At 49.8% G+C, this 14,919-nt stretch overlaps 1 protein-coding gene across 2 annotated transcripts in view; it reads right to left on the bottom strand.

Moving 5' to 3' along the window:
- FAH (fumarylacetoacetate hydrolase) overlaps nucleotides 2,139-14,919 on the bottom strand; it is a 32,610-nt gene continuing 19,829 nt past the window's right edge. For both annotated transcript variants that reach the window (XM_005695065.3, XM_005695063.3), the window contains 5 exons: nucleotides 12,534-12,609; nucleotides 12,057-12,103; nucleotides 10,569-10,670; nucleotides 9,677-9,794; nucleotides 2,139-2,388 (listed from right to left, as the gene is read on the bottom strand). In XM_005695065.3, the coding sequence (XP_005695122.1) occupies nucleotides 2,309-2,388; nucleotides 9,677-9,794; nucleotides 10,569-10,670; nucleotides 12,057-12,103; nucleotides 12,534-12,609 (423 nt within the window). In that variant the 3' untranslated portion in view covers nucleotides 2,139-2,308. The remainder of the gene's footprint in view (nucleotides 2,389-9,676; nucleotides 9,795-10,568; nucleotides 10,671-12,056; nucleotides 12,104-12,533; nucleotides 12,610-14,919) is intronic.

Below are 14,919 nucleotides of genomic sequence, written 5' to 3'. Positions count from 1 at the left end.
AAGACTTCCCTGGTGTTCCAGTGGTTAAGACTTCTCCTTCCAATAAAGGAGCTGTGGGTTCAATCCCTGGTCAGGGATCTAAGATTCCACATGCCTCAGGTCCAAAAAACCAAAGCATGGAACACACGCAATATTGTAACAAATTCAATAAAGACTTTAAAAATGGTCCCCATCAAAAAATCTTTTTTAAAAAAGAATAACTGGAAATTAATATAAATGTTTCAATTTTTAACATTAAGGTGTTGAAAATATTTACATTTCATATACTTTGAGTGCAACTCAATTTACTTTATCTCATTTATATTAGTCTGTCAATAAAACCCAAATTATGTGAATAGCTTAAGAGAGTATAATTAGTGATTCTAATGAAATTAAGGCAAGAAAAACTAACTTAAATAATAAAATTTTATTTTAAAAATATTGATATAGCAATTCATGAATTCATATATCTTTAGTGCTCATCGCACAGTCGCCATCTCATTAATATTCTTCAAGGGCAATGATAATTATATTCATTTATCATTGATATTTGATGAATTTTCAATCATATAAAAACCATAGCTTTGCAAACATTTTTGTTTTGTAATTATGAAAACATGTAGGCCAAGGGAGAAGAATAAAGAGTATTTAATAGTTTGTGGCTTCACTCATTTCTCTTAAATACTGAGACATAAGTGAATCTCCATGTATATTCTTGACCAGGCAGAGGTGGACCTATGAATACAATCTGTCTAAGCTTAGGTCAGAAAAGAATTTCCAGACACAGAGCATTTCAGAAAGAAGCGAGTTTATTAAGAACAAAGAGCAGAGATGATGTGAGCTCTGCAAGCACAGCAGGCTGACCTCCTGACAGGCCAGGGAGACCCCACGGGATGCTGTTAGAACAGCGGGCTGGCTCAAGGGACAGCCGGCCATTTTCATGGGTCAGTAGCCAACTTTTATAGTCTCAAGACAAGGAAAATTCCTGCTGGAAGGGTGGCATTAGGTGATTGGTTAGGGTGGGTATTTTTACCAGTCAGGGAGCTAGCCGGTAAGGATCAGGGCGACTCACGGCAACCTTGGCTAGGGGGTTCAGTCAGTTCCAGAGATGACCTTGGTGCTGGGCTCCGTGTCTGTGGCCTTGGTACAAGACCTCGCACCTGTGACCTTGGGATAGGACTCCACAAATGTGAGAGGTACTGTGATGGGTAAATCTGTATGTCAACTTGGCTGAGCCATAGTACCCAGAAATTTGGTCCAATATTAGTCTAGATGTGGCTGTGAAAGTATTTTTCATATGAGATTAACACTGAAGTCAGTGACTTTTGAGTAAAGCAGATTACCCTCTCTAATATGGGTGGGCCTCATCTAGTCAGCTGAAGCCTCAAGAGAAGAAGGCCTGCTCTCCCTGGAAGAGGAGGGACTCTGCAGGGGACACCTTCAGACTCACACTGCAGCTCTTCCCTGAGGCTTGGGCTGCCCAGCCCACCCTTACCCTGCAGATTTTGGACTTTCCACAATCACACATGTGCACGCTAAGTTGCTTCAGTTGTACCCAACTCTTTGCGATCCTATGGACCCACTAGGCTTCTCTGTCTATGGGATTCTCCAGGCAAGAATCCTGGAGTGGGTTGTCGTGCCCTACTCCAGGGCATCTTCATGACCCAGGGATCAAACCCATGTCTCTTATGTCTCCTGCGTTGGTACACAGGTGCTTTACCAATAGTGCCACCTGGGAAGCCCAATCACCTGAGCCAGTTCCTTGAAATAAACCTCTCTCCCTATAAATCTCCTGGAGGTTCTGTTTCTTTGGAGAACTCTTCACCAATACAAGTGTCATTCTTTTCCCATGTTCCGGAAAATACCAGGACGCCCAGGATGTCTGATGAAAAACACCAGAACCTCACTCTCACTAATAAAAACCGAAAAACAAGTTAAAGAATGCCTCTCAAGGAAGCAGTACACACCTTGACTCACCAAGTCAAACCAAGAACACAAGGACTTCCTGGTAGTCCAGTGGTTAAGACTCCAAGCTTCCAGTGCAGGGGGCATGGGTTCAGTCCCTGGGATGGGAAATTCTGCATGCCTATGGTGTGGCTGTAAAAAAAAAAAAAGCAAACAAACAAAATAACAGAACAAAAACAAACCAAGAACACGAGTAGGCATTGTGCACAGCCATGCCAGGCTCAGAGCATGAAGACGGAGCACAACAGCTTTATTACTGAGTGAAGAACCAGGCCCACGGCCACAGTGGGGGCCCCCTGGTCCCCCCAGGGAGGTGGAGGGGGCGGCGTGCCAGTCTGGTGTTTCTGGGAGAGCAGAGAGGACCTCAGGCGACCGAGAGGGCAGGCAGCACTTTCCCCGCACACTGGCCGAAGCCAATGCGGTACCCATCACCCTGGCAGTGCCCTGCAACAGAGAGAGGACAGGGGGTCAGCCACAGAGCCACCAAGCTCAGGGAACCAACGCCCAGGCAGCCACAGCACTGGTCAGCACACGGCTGGGCCCAGGGCAGAAAGGCACCATCAGGATGATAAATAGGTATATTCGACAGAAAACTACTGTCCCCAGGACCTGGGCAGAACACCAGGATGGAACTCCAGGCCCATCCCACTGTGGGGACCTCAGAAAGTAGTGCAAGGATGGAGCGATGGCTCTCCTGGGAGGTGAAGGAAGAAACAGAGGTCAACTCGCCCTACGTGAGTCTGAGTTCAAATCCTAATTAGGTCTGCTAATTAGCCTGAGGCCAGGGTTCAAAGTCTGGCTCCTCCACCTACTTGGGTCTCCTGGGAACTCAGTTTCCACATCTGTGAAATGGATCTAATGATAGTACCCACTGAGCAAGACTATTCCAAAGATGACGTGAGTTAATACACAGAGAACTCCCAGAAGTACTTGGCCCAGGGCGAATGTTCAATGTCAGCTACTAGGAGAATTATAAGCTGGGGTCTGGGGGCAGGTGTTTAACCTCTGAGCTCAGCTACTCCCTTGTCTACAAATGGGAACAGCAATCCTTTCCTCTCGGGGTGGTGAGGATTTAATGACGCACTAGGGTGAAGCCCCAGCATGACACCTCTCCCAGAGCAGATGTTTCACAAATTCAATCAATTCCAGAAAGGCAGACAGCAGGAGGCCCTTGTCCCTGTACCCGAGAAGGGTCCGTTCAGCAGGAGCTGCCCGACTAATATGACTTAGAGTAGAAAACTCTATGAGGTGCTGGGAGAGCAGTGTGGAGGACACAGGAGAACCAAGGAGGGAGCTTGCTGCTGGTGGGAACCCCACCTGAGTGGGGGCTTGATGGGTGGGTAGGAGTTCGCCAGGAGGGGGACAATGTAAAGGACATGCTCAACAGAGGAAATAGCATGAGATTGAAGGCAGCCTTGGGAGATGAGTCAACTCAGTTCAGTTCAATTGCTCAGTCATGTCCGACTCTTTGCAACCCCGTGAACCGCAGCACGCCAGGCCTCCCTGTCCATCACCGACTCCCGGAGTCCACCCAAACCCATGTCCACTGAGTCGGTGATGCCATCCAACCATCTCATCCTCTGCCGTTCCCTTCTCCTCCTGCCCTCAATCTTTCCCAGCATCAGGGTCTTTTCCAATGAGTCAGTTCTTCGCATCAGGTGACCAAAGTATTGGAGTTTCAGCTTCAACATCAGTCCTTTCAACGAACACCCAGGACTAATCTCCGTTAGGATGGACTGGTTTGATCTCCTTGCAGTCCAAGGGACTCTCAAGAGTCTTCTCCAACACCACAGTTCAAAAGTATCAATTCTTTGGAGCTCAGCTTTCTTTATAGTCCAACTCTCACATCCATACATGACCACTGGAAAAACCATAGCCTTGACTAGACAGACCTTTGTTGGCAAATAAATGTCTCTGCTTTTTAATATGTTATCTCGGTTGGTCATAACTTTCCTTCCAAGGAGTAAGCGTCTTTTAATTTCATGGCTGCAATCACCATCTGCAGTGATTTTGGAGCCCCCAAAAATAAAGTCTGACACTGTTTCCACTGTTTCCCCATCTATTTGCCATGAAGTGATGGGACCAGATGCCATGATCTTCATTTTCTGAATGTTGAGCTTTAAGCCAACTTTTTCACTCTCCTCTTTCACTTTCATCAAGAGACTTTTTAGTTCCTCTTCACTTTCTGCCATAAGGGTGGTGTCATCTGCATATCTGAAGTTATTGATATTTCTCCCAGCAGTCTTGATTCCAGCTTGTGTTTCCTCCAGCCCAGTGTTTCTTACAATGTACTCTGCATATAAGTTAAATAAGCAGAGTGACAATATACAGCCTCGATGTACTTCTTTTCCTATTTAAAACCAGTCTGTTGTTCCATGTTCAGTTCTAGCTGTTGCTTCCTGACCTGCATACAGATTTCTCAAGAGGCAGGTCAGGTGGTCTGGTATTCCCATCTCCTTCAGAATTTTCCACAGTTTATTGTGATCCACACAGTCAAGGCTTTGGCATAGTCAATAAAGCAGAAATAGATGTTTTTCTGGAACTCTCTCTCTTTTCCAATGATCCAGCGGATGCTGGCAATTTGATCTCTGGTTCCTCTGCCTTTTCTAAAATCAGCTTGAACATCTGGAAGTTCACAGTTCACGTATTGCTGAAGCCTGGCTTGGAGAATTTCAAGCATTACTTTACTAGCGTGTGAGATGAGTGCAATTGTGCAGTAGTTTGAGCATTCTTTGGCATTGCCTTTCTTTGGGATTGGAATGAAAGGACGTCTCCAAAAAGCCCTCCCAGTGAGTCTGGGCACAGTCTGCACAGCCACCTGTGCCCTGCTGACCCAGCCTGTCTCCTCCCACCTCCCCCCTCCTGCCTGGCCAGCCACCTCATCCTCCCTGTGTGGGCTACTCCCACTGCTGGCCTTCTCTGGGAAGGTGGCCAAGTGGACCCACAGCAACACCCCCAAACCTGTCCCTCACTGTCCCTGGCATCCCTGAGGACATCCTGGCCACCCCAGCACTATCCCCTAACACTCAGGGTCACTTTTGGTCCAGAGCAATATCTTTGCCTATTCTGTTGCTCAGTTTCATTATTTTTCCATCAGTCACTTTTGAATCTTGATGCTCAGAAACATTTGTGTCCCCAGGGGGTGGAAAAAAGCCTATTAAAGCAAAACCTGGCAGAAATGCATCAATCATCTATCAAGACAAGTCACTCCAAGAGGCAGTATTTTTGAAGAGCCTTCTTCCTGGAGAGCTGCAGACACTGACGGAGTGTCTTTCTCCTCCCCACCCTCAACGCTGGGCGCTGTCAGTCACATGGCTCCTTCTTGCCCCGGGCACAACAGCACCAACCCTCCCAGCAAATGGCACTGCCTGCTTCCTTAAGCACAGATGCACAATGACATCCTGGTAGGAGAGCCAGCCACTTCCTCCCCATCTTATAGCTGGAGGGCAGATGCTGAGCTGGGTTTCTGAACCTTAGTGACTAGTGACAGTTTGAGCTGAATGGATGATTCTCAAGGCAAACTGTCCTGTGCACTTGGGATGTCTAGCAGCATCCCTGGCTGCCCTTCAGAGTCAGCCAAAACTGGCTCCAGATGATGCCAAATGTCCCCGAAAGACCATGGCCCTGAGGATGGAAGTGATGCTCTGCACCCTGGACTGTCTTTCTGGGCCCTCAGGCTGCTACTCTCCAGGCCAGGGAGGAGAAGCTGGGGGCAGGTGTATCCAGGCAGGGACCAGGGGCCCAGAGAGGCCAGAGAGTGAGGAAAATCCACACCCAAGTCAGAGCGTGTCACCGAGACCTGTGCAGAGCAGGAAGGCAGCTCCCTGACCTTACTGAGTTAGGATCCATCAACCGTGGACACGGAAGGGAAAAGCGTGCTCATCTCCTCTGGGATATCAGCCCAGTCATGCTGATCTCACTGGCTTTTTCCTGGAGACTGACCCTCTGCCTGGGGCTTCCCTGGTGGCCCAGATGGTAAAGAATCCACCTGCAATGCAGGAGACCTGGGTTTGATCCCTGGGTTGGGAAGATCCCTTGGAGAAGGAAATGGCAACCCACTCTAGTCTTCTTGCCTGGAGAATCCCCACGAACAGAGGAGCCTGGTGGGCTATAGTCCACGGGGTTGCAAAGAGTTGGATACGACTGAGTGGCTAAGCACAGCATAGACCCTCTGCCTGCTCCCCACTGCATCCCAAGGGGAACGAGTGTCCATAGTGACAGCTCAGTTTTCCAGCTTCCCAAAATGCCCCACCTGCAAAGTATAATTTTTATTCTTGTTCCTGAGACTTCCATCCATCTATCTCCATTTTCCTCTTCTCTTTTTTACATTTTTAAAAAATTTTATTTATTTATTTTTGGCTGCACTGGATCTTTGCTGCTACAGGAGGGCTTTCTCTAGTTGTGGTGAGCAGGGGCTATTCTCTAGCTGGGGTGCCAGGGAGTCTCATTGCAGGGGCTTCTCTTTAGTGGAGTACAGGGTACTGCAATTAGAGAGTAGCTCCAGTTTGCAGAAACTAGAGAAAGCTTGTACACAGGAGCAAAGACCCAGTGCAGTCATTAAAATAAATAAATAAATAAATAAAAATTTAAAAATAAAAGGCTTTTTTTTTTTTTTTTTAAAGAAGGAGTCAGGATGCTGGGCTTTCTCAAGAGTGGGTTCTGGAAAAAACATCAATAATGATGAGGACAGCAGTGACAACTGCTGCCAATTTTAAGTGCTCACAAAGTAACGCGTGCCTTGTGAGGCTCTTTAGATGTTATCAAAAGGGTGAAGAACCGGGGTTCTGAAAACCAGCTACCTATATGGGAAATCTCTTCCTGACTTACTGGTTGTAAGATCCGAGGCAAGTCATTTACCCATTGCTGGGCCTTTGTTTTCACACCTGTAAAATGGTGCTGCCGTGGTGGAGGAGCACAACCCCAGATGGGTGGGCCCTGTACCTCGAGGTTCACCATGGGAACCCCAGCGGGATCCATAGCCCCTGCCCCTGAGGGATTAAACTGGGTCATGTCAGCAAATATGGAAAACTCAGCAGTGGCCACAGGACTGGAAAAGGTCAGTTTCATTCCAATCCCAAAGAAAGGCAATGCCAAAGAATGCTCAAACTACTGCACAATTGCACTCATCTCACACGCTAGTAAAACAACGCTTGAAATTCTCCAAGCCAGGCTTCAGCAATACGTGAACTGTGAACTTCCAGATGTTCAAGCTGGTTTTAGAAAAGGCAGAGGAACCAGAGATCAAATTGCCAACATCCGCTGGATCATCGAAAAAGAAAGAGAATTCCAGAAAAACATCTATTTCTGCTTTATTGACTATGCCAAAGCCTTTGACTGTGGATCACAATAAACTGTGGAAAATTTTTAAAGAGATGGGAATACCAGACCACCTGTCCTGCCTCTTGAAAAACCTGTGTGCAGGACAGGAAGCAACAGCTAGAACTGGACATGGAACAACAGACTGGTTCCAAATAGGAAAAGAAGTACATCGAGGCTGTATATTGTCACCCTGCTTATTTAACTTATATTCAGAGTACATCATGAAAAATGCTGGGCTGGAGGAAGCACAAGCTGGAATCAAGATTGCCAGGAGAAATATCAATAACTTCAGATATGCAGATGACAACACCCTTATGGCAGAAAGTGAAGAAAAACTAAAGAGCCTCTTGAAAGTGAAAGAGAAGAGTGAAAATGTTGGCTTAAAGCTCAACATTTAGAAAACTAAGATCATGGCATCCGGTCCCATCACTTCATGGCAAATAGATGGGGAAACAGTGGAAACAGTGTCAGACTTTATTTTTGGGGGCTCCAAAATCACTGCAGATGGTGATTGCAGCCATGAAATTAAAAGACGCTTACTCCTTGGAAGGAAAGTTATGACCAACCAAGGTAGCATATTAAAAAGCAGAGACATTTATTTGCCAACAAAGGTCTGTCTAGTCAAGGCTATGGTTTTTCCAGTGGTCATGTATGGATGTGAGAGTTGGACTATAAAGAAAGCTGAGCACTGAAGAATTGATGCTTTTGAACTGTGGTGTTGGAGAAGACTCCTGAGAGTCCCTTGGATTGCAGGGAGATCCAACCAGTCCATCCTAAAGGAGATCAGTCCTAGGTATTCATTGGAAGGATGTTGAAGCTGATGTTGAAGCTAAAACTCCAATACTTTGGCCACCTGATGCGAAGAACTGACTCACTGGAAAAGACCCTGATGCTGGGAAAGATTGAGGGCAGGAGAAGGGGACGACAGAGGATAAGATGGTTGCATGGCATCACCAACTTGATGGACATGGATTTGGGTGAACTCAGGGATTTGGTGAAGGACAGGGAGGCCTGGCGTGCTGCGGTTCATGGGGTCGCAAAGAGTCGGACACGACTGAGTGACTGAACTGAACTCATCTTTACAACCATGCTGTGAGACTAGGCACTGTATCCTTAGCTCCATTTTAAAGATGAGGAAACTGAGTCTCAGAAAAGATTCAATAAACTGAGGTTTATCCCAGGGCTGCTGGGGATGTGGAAGTCCAACCTGAATCTGTGTGACTCTGACCACGGTGGCACCTTCCTCTCCAGCAATATTAAATGATAGGCATAACGGCCCCTCCAGGGGTAAGGGTGCCCTAACCTGCTTGGAATGTGCGTGCTCATATGCTCAGTCATGTCCAACTCTTTTGTATCTCCATGGACTGTAGCCCTCCAGGCTCCTCTCTCCTTGGGGATTCTCCAGGCAAGAATGCTGGCATGGGTTGTGATGCCCTCCTCCAGGGCATCTTCCCAACCAAGGGATAGAACCTGCATCTCCTACATCTGCTGCATTAGCAGGCAGGTTCTTCACTACTAATGCCACCTGGGAAGCCCCTCAGAGTGGGCTGCTACAAATCTTGTCACTAACTCAGTCAGGTAATAGGCACAGGGTCAAAGGGCACAAGGTCAGAAGGCACAGGGTCTCTGCACTGCAAAGTTCAGAATGTGAAACCTGCCATTATTTTATCACTTTGATCTGGGAGGAAGGAGACACTGAGCTGGACTTCCTTGGTCTTTTTGCTCCAGGAAGACTCTGATTTAAAGTTCTAGGCAGGGACTTCCCTGGTGGACCAATGGTTAAGATTTTGCACTTTTACTGCAGGGGACACAGGTTTGATTCCTGGTCAGGGAACTAAGATCTCGCAGGCCACATGGCTTGGCTAAAAGATTAAAAGTAAATAAAGCCAGTGCCTGGCAGGCAGGGCTGAGGTGAAGGCCAGAACAAGCAGACACAGAGCTGGGACTTCCCTGGTAGTTCAGCTGGTAAAGAATCCATCTGCAATGCAGAAGACCCAGTATGATTCCTGAGTCAGGAAGATCCACTGGAGAAGGGATAGGCTACCCACTCCAGTATTTTTGGCTTCCCTAGTGGCTCAGTTGGTAAAGAATCTGCCTGTAATGTGGGAGACCTAGGTTTGATCCCTGGGTTGGGAAGATCCCTTGGAGAAGGGAATGGCTACTCACTCCAGTATTCTGGCCTGCAGAAGTCCATGGACTGTATAGTCCATGGGGTCATAAAGAGTTGGACACGACTGAGCGACTTTCAATTCACTTCATTTCAGTCCCCGTCATGCAGGGCTGGGGTGAAGGCCAGAAGAAGCAGACAGAGCCGGGAAGGCTGGAATGGGGACAGATGGGACAGATGGCTTCCCGGCAGACAGTGAGGACGGCGAGGAGGAGATGCCGCCGTGGGCCTGGCACCAACCCTCACCTGTCATGATGACTTCATCCCCATCCAGCAGGAACTTCCTGGTGTGGCCGTTCCCCAGCTCTACCGCCCTTGTGCCCTTCCACGACAGCTCCAGCATGCAGCCGAAGCTCTCTGGCTCCTTCATAGCAAGAAGGGGAAGAAGTTGTCACAGGCATTTACATCATGGTATTTCCACCACGGTGGGTGGGTCAGATCTGGGGCAGACAGTGGTTAGCAAGGTGAGGGGTAGGGGTGAGGCCTGGGAAGGAGCAAGGGACCCCACAGCCCCTAGAGACCCTGCCTTGGTGGGAATCACCCTGGAAATGTCCTCAAGCCTGGGTACCCTACGTGCCATGCCCACTTCATTCAGGACTTGGGTGTTGGGGGGATGCTGGACCAACCTGCCCAGGCCCATCCTGCCAGGCCCCTGCCCACTCTGGAGGCTGGGGCTTACCCAGATGCTATTACACTTGGCCCCCCAACCCCACCCCCAGTAGGAAGAGACATTCCATCAAAAATAGCCTGAGGTCTGGACCTTGCAGGAAGTGGCTAGTCCATGCACCAACCAAAGTCATCACCAAACGTTCACGGGGGGGCGGTTAGCAGTGGGGCCACCTCATCCTGGAAGGATGTGCTGGGAGGTGGTGACAACCAGATACAACAGTGGCCCCCTGTGTCATTCTCACTCCCCCCAGTAGACAAAGGCAGCCTCTCACCCCTATCCCGATCTCTTCTGCATTTGAAAAAGGAGCCCCTTCTGCACCCAGAGACGGATGAAGCTATGAGGTGGACAGGGTCGTAAGATATGCCTGCTCAAGCTGGACTCCCCTCTCGAGGGAGAACCCTCCAGTCTGTACAGGGAATAGGGATGCTCCACGCAGGCAGCTCCCAGGGGAACCAATCACATACTCACCGGCCCGCTGATGGTTCCGGAAGCCAAGAGGTCACCCGGCTGCAGGTTGCAGCCATTGGCAGAGTGGTGGGTGAGCTGCTGCAGCATTGTCCAGTACATGTACTATGGGCGAGGACACAGAGATGGGGACGGGCAGCACAGGCTTCTCCTGAGCTGCCCGGAGCAGCCAGCCCCACTCACAGCAGCCCGCCCCAGGCTCTCTCCCAGTCCCTAGAGCAAGGACAAGCTGTCCTCCTGCACCTACCCTGTGACCTACCCCAGTTCTCTCCCTGCCCCTTCACCAGCTAGAGCCCCAGCTCCTAGGCTCCTTCTAGCCCAACCCTAACCCACCTTCTCCAAGAAGCACTCCTGGAGTTGCAAACCTCACTGCTCAGACCCTCAATGTGCAGCATGCTCAGGAGTCCATAACCCCACTTTGTCCTGCAATCACCCGAGTCCTGAGTTGACAAGGTCTAGGTCCTCACTAGAGCAAAATTGTCTCACTGGAACAGACACTGGGCAACAGAGCTGAACAACTCAAACAGAACCTCAGAGCAGCCTAAAGGATGAGGAGCACTACAGGAGGTCAGGCCTGGTGGGAAGGGACCAAGGACCACGTGCCCACCAAGCATCTCAGGGGCTGCACTCCTACACCTCAAGCCTACCGCTCCTCAGGTCTGCCCCTCCTAAAGCTACACACCCAGGAAAAGGAAACCTCAGAAATGGGTTTTTGCACCATAGCCCCCTTAAGCAGGCCCCCCCATTCCTTCTTAGCAGCCTAAGGAGCACTTAGGAGCACAGTTAAATTAAGAGGGAGACTAGAAGAAACAGGAATACATTGAATCAGAGGATGTTCAAATGGTCAGCAAGCATATGACAGGATGCCCAGCTGCATTCGTCCTTGTCGTTGTTCAGTCGCTCAGTCGTGTCCGATTCTTTGCAACCCCAGGGACTGCAGCACGCCAAGGCTTCCCTGTCCTTCACTATCTCCTGGAGTTTGCTCAGACTCATGTGCTTTGAGTCGGTGATGCCATCCAACCATCTCATCCTCTGCCACCCCCTTCTCCTCCTGCCCTCGGTCTTTCCCAGCATTCCTCTTTAGGGAGGTGCAAAGCGAAATCACAATCCCCAGAACAGCTGAAATGAAAATGCCGGTGGCTCACCTGTTGACCAGGATGTGGAGCAGCCGAAATGCTCAGATGCTGCTCGTGGTGAGTGCAAATTGTAACAAGCCCTTTGGAAAAGTGTCTGGAAGGACTCCTCAGCCAAGTATGGATATATACCCTCTATGACCCAGCACTTCTATCCCTGGGTATCCAGACATATGCACATTCATGCACCCAGAGACATGGACTAGACTGTTCCCGGTAGCTCTGCCAAAAAAATGGAAACAACCCACCACACGCCGACCCATCATCACATCCCGACATGGATGTTTTCCTCCTGGTCCTGCCAGGAAGAAAGGCCTCCCTCGCCTCCAAAAGCAGTCTGCCCAGCCTCAAAGCTTACCTTAAAATTAGACCTGCATATGGTAGCTGCCTGGCTCATTCCTTCTCCTGTTGGGAAGACAAGTAACATTGACAAGAAGACTTAATTCCATTAATCAAGGAGTGGGGATCCCACCTTGTAAGGGACACTGTTTTGTGGCTTAGGCTTTCCATTGTCTAACATGACTCCGCCTAAAGAGTCTATGAACCAATAAGCTCATAGGGTAGGGTCTCAGAGCTGGGGGACTTCCACAGAGAAGTCAATACCATCATTATCCCACTTGCCAGGTGACAAACCGGACAGATTTAGTAGCAGACAGACTCAGTAACACACCCAAAGTCCCAGAGCTGGTCAGGGGAAGAACCAAGACTTGAACTTCAGCTGTAGCCTGCAAAGCTGGGCTCTCTCACTACTGATCCACTGGCCTTTAACTCAGCCCAGCCGAGCAGCCTCAGGGGTACACCCAGCTGAACACAGCCTCTGACCCCAGGGCAGTACCTTTCAGGGCAACAGAGAGGTTGATGTCGAATGTGTAGGGCTGGTCATGGCAGAGATACGGCAGGGGCTTGGGGTCCTGTGAGGGCAGAGGAACACAGAGGGGCTGGGTTGGCTGGCCGAGCTGGCCAGACTGTCCCCACAGCAGAGCAGCTGGGCAGGAGGCCCTGAGAAGAAGGTGCGTCCCCTCTTTCCAGGACAGTGCCGTGTCCCTCCCTGGACACTGGGGGTGAGGGTGGCAGAAGACAGGGTGGCCAGCAAAGGTTGCACAGTTCCCCTGGTGCTCCTGGCTCAGCGACACAGGCCACTGTGACAGCCAGGCTGGAAGGTCTGTACTTTGTCCAAAAGCAGTGTCTTCCCCAAGAGCCATCTGTGACTCCCTAGTGATCCATGAGCTAACGTGGGGTGACTTTATTTTCATGATTATGGGTTTCTTTTCATGATTGACTTGGTGGCTAGAGACATGGATAGGGACCTAGAAGTTCCTTTTCTAAATATACTGTTTTCAAATGGAAGCTGCTTTAAAGAAAAGCATTCAGCCTGCATCCTTTGTAGATGCTTGCATACATTTATATCTAAGACAATTCTGTGGCTATTTTTGCAGTGTATGGATTTATTCTTTTTTATCACTATTTGGGTTGCAACCATAAAATCTCAATATAAAGAACCCTTGTTGTCGTTTAATTGCTAAGTCATGACCAACTCTTTTGCAACCCCATGGACTATAGCCCACCAGGCTCCTCTGTCCATGGAATATCCCAGGTAAGAATACTGGAGTGGGTTGCCATTTCCTTCTCCAGGGGATCTTCCCAACCCAGGGATTGAACCCACATCTCTTGCATTGGTGGAGAGATTCACCGCTGAGCCACCAGGGAAGCCCAAAGAACCACTGTAGGGATGGGAAAATAAAACGAAAGAAAAAGAAAAGCATTCAGTAAGTCATCATTCACAAGTGGCAAGAATACTGAAGGTTGCACTTTAACAGTATTTGGGAAGGACTGGTATATAAGGAGATAGAGCCCAAAGGTCTTTGGTGAGGGTGAGCGGTGCCTGTGAGCAAAGAGCTGGACCAGGGATAAAGCCTGGAGGGGACAAGCCAGGGATGTGACTGCGGGCCAGGCGGTCCTTGGAGGGTAGTACTCACTGAGGAGGGAGGAGACAGGTCTCAGAGACTGAAAAGGATGGGGAAGGAGATGCTGGCAGGAGCAGTGCAGGAGGGAGTAGGGGGGTCCTGCCAGAGCCCAAAGAGCCTCACGAGGAGCTGGTCTGCAGGGAAAGACTCCCAGGGTTTCAGTACAGCTCCGTGAGAAGACAGCAGGCTGAGACATGTCCAGGGTGGGAGGAGAGGCCATGAGTGAGCAGGGTCAGATGTTCAGGGGAGCAGGAACGGGAATGAGGGAAGAGCAAGGCTGAGAGCTCAGCCCAGGCTGCCCCCACATGGACGATAGAGTCCACTGGAGCACTGTAGGAGATAGAGGACTGAGACTGGTCACATGCCAGAAGCCAGGGGCAGAGTGTCTAGGAAGAGTAGGGGGCTGCCAAAGGGTCAAAAGAAGATCAAACCAGTCGATCCTAAAGGGATCAACCCTGGGAATACTCACTGGAAGGACCGATGCCAAAGCTGAAGCTCCAACACTTTGGCAACCTGATGCTAAGAACTGACTCACTGAAAAAGACCCTGATGCTGGGAAAGATTGAAGGCAGGAGGAGAAGGGGACGACAGAGGATGAGATGGTTGGATGGCATTACAGACTCGATGGGCATGAGTTTGAGCAAACTCCGGGAGATGGTGAAGGACAGGGAAGTCTGGTGTGCGGCAGTCCACGGGGTCACAGAGTCGGACACAACTGAGTGACTGGACAACATCAAAGAGGTCCACATTGAAGAGGGCACAAGGCCATGGCGTCAGTCAAGGTCAAGCGCACTTTGGTGGAGGTCACTGGGGGTGATGGGATGGAGGCAGCAGCAGACTGTGACAGCCTGAGGAGTGAGGACCAAGATCGGGAGTCGGGCCAGGACAGTGGTACAGGCACCAGGAGGCTCGGCACCAGGAGGCCTGTGGTCTGACGCCACGCTGCAGTCTGTCAGACGGCCTCCAGGGGGCGCCATCACACAGAACACAACTTGGCGACCCGGGAGGTTGTGCAATGTGGTGATACTGGAAGGGACCCCTTCTCCTGCCAACTGGCCAATTCCTGTAGCCTCAGAGGATTCTAAAGATTACAAAACTCCATGTTTTTTCCCCAGAACTGTGCAAGGAACAGGGAAAACACAAGGCAGAATGACTGGCGCCATGCTTGCCTAGAGGTCCGTGCAGTCAAGACCCCCCAGGACGTGGGCATGCTGGGGACACAGAGCTTACCCTCCAGACCCTCTCCAAGCTGGATGG

The sequence above is a fragment of the Capra hircus genome, chromosome 21 (genome assembly GCF_001704415.2).
Source record: "Capra hircus breed San Clemente chromosome 21, ASM170441v1, whole genome shotgun sequence".
Taxonomy (NCBI): Eukaryota; Metazoa; Chordata; class Mammalia; order Artiodactyla; family Bovidae; genus Capra; species Capra hircus.
The sequence above is the reverse complement of the archived record's forward strand: the minus strand, read 5'-3'. Positions and strand labels throughout refer to the sequence as shown.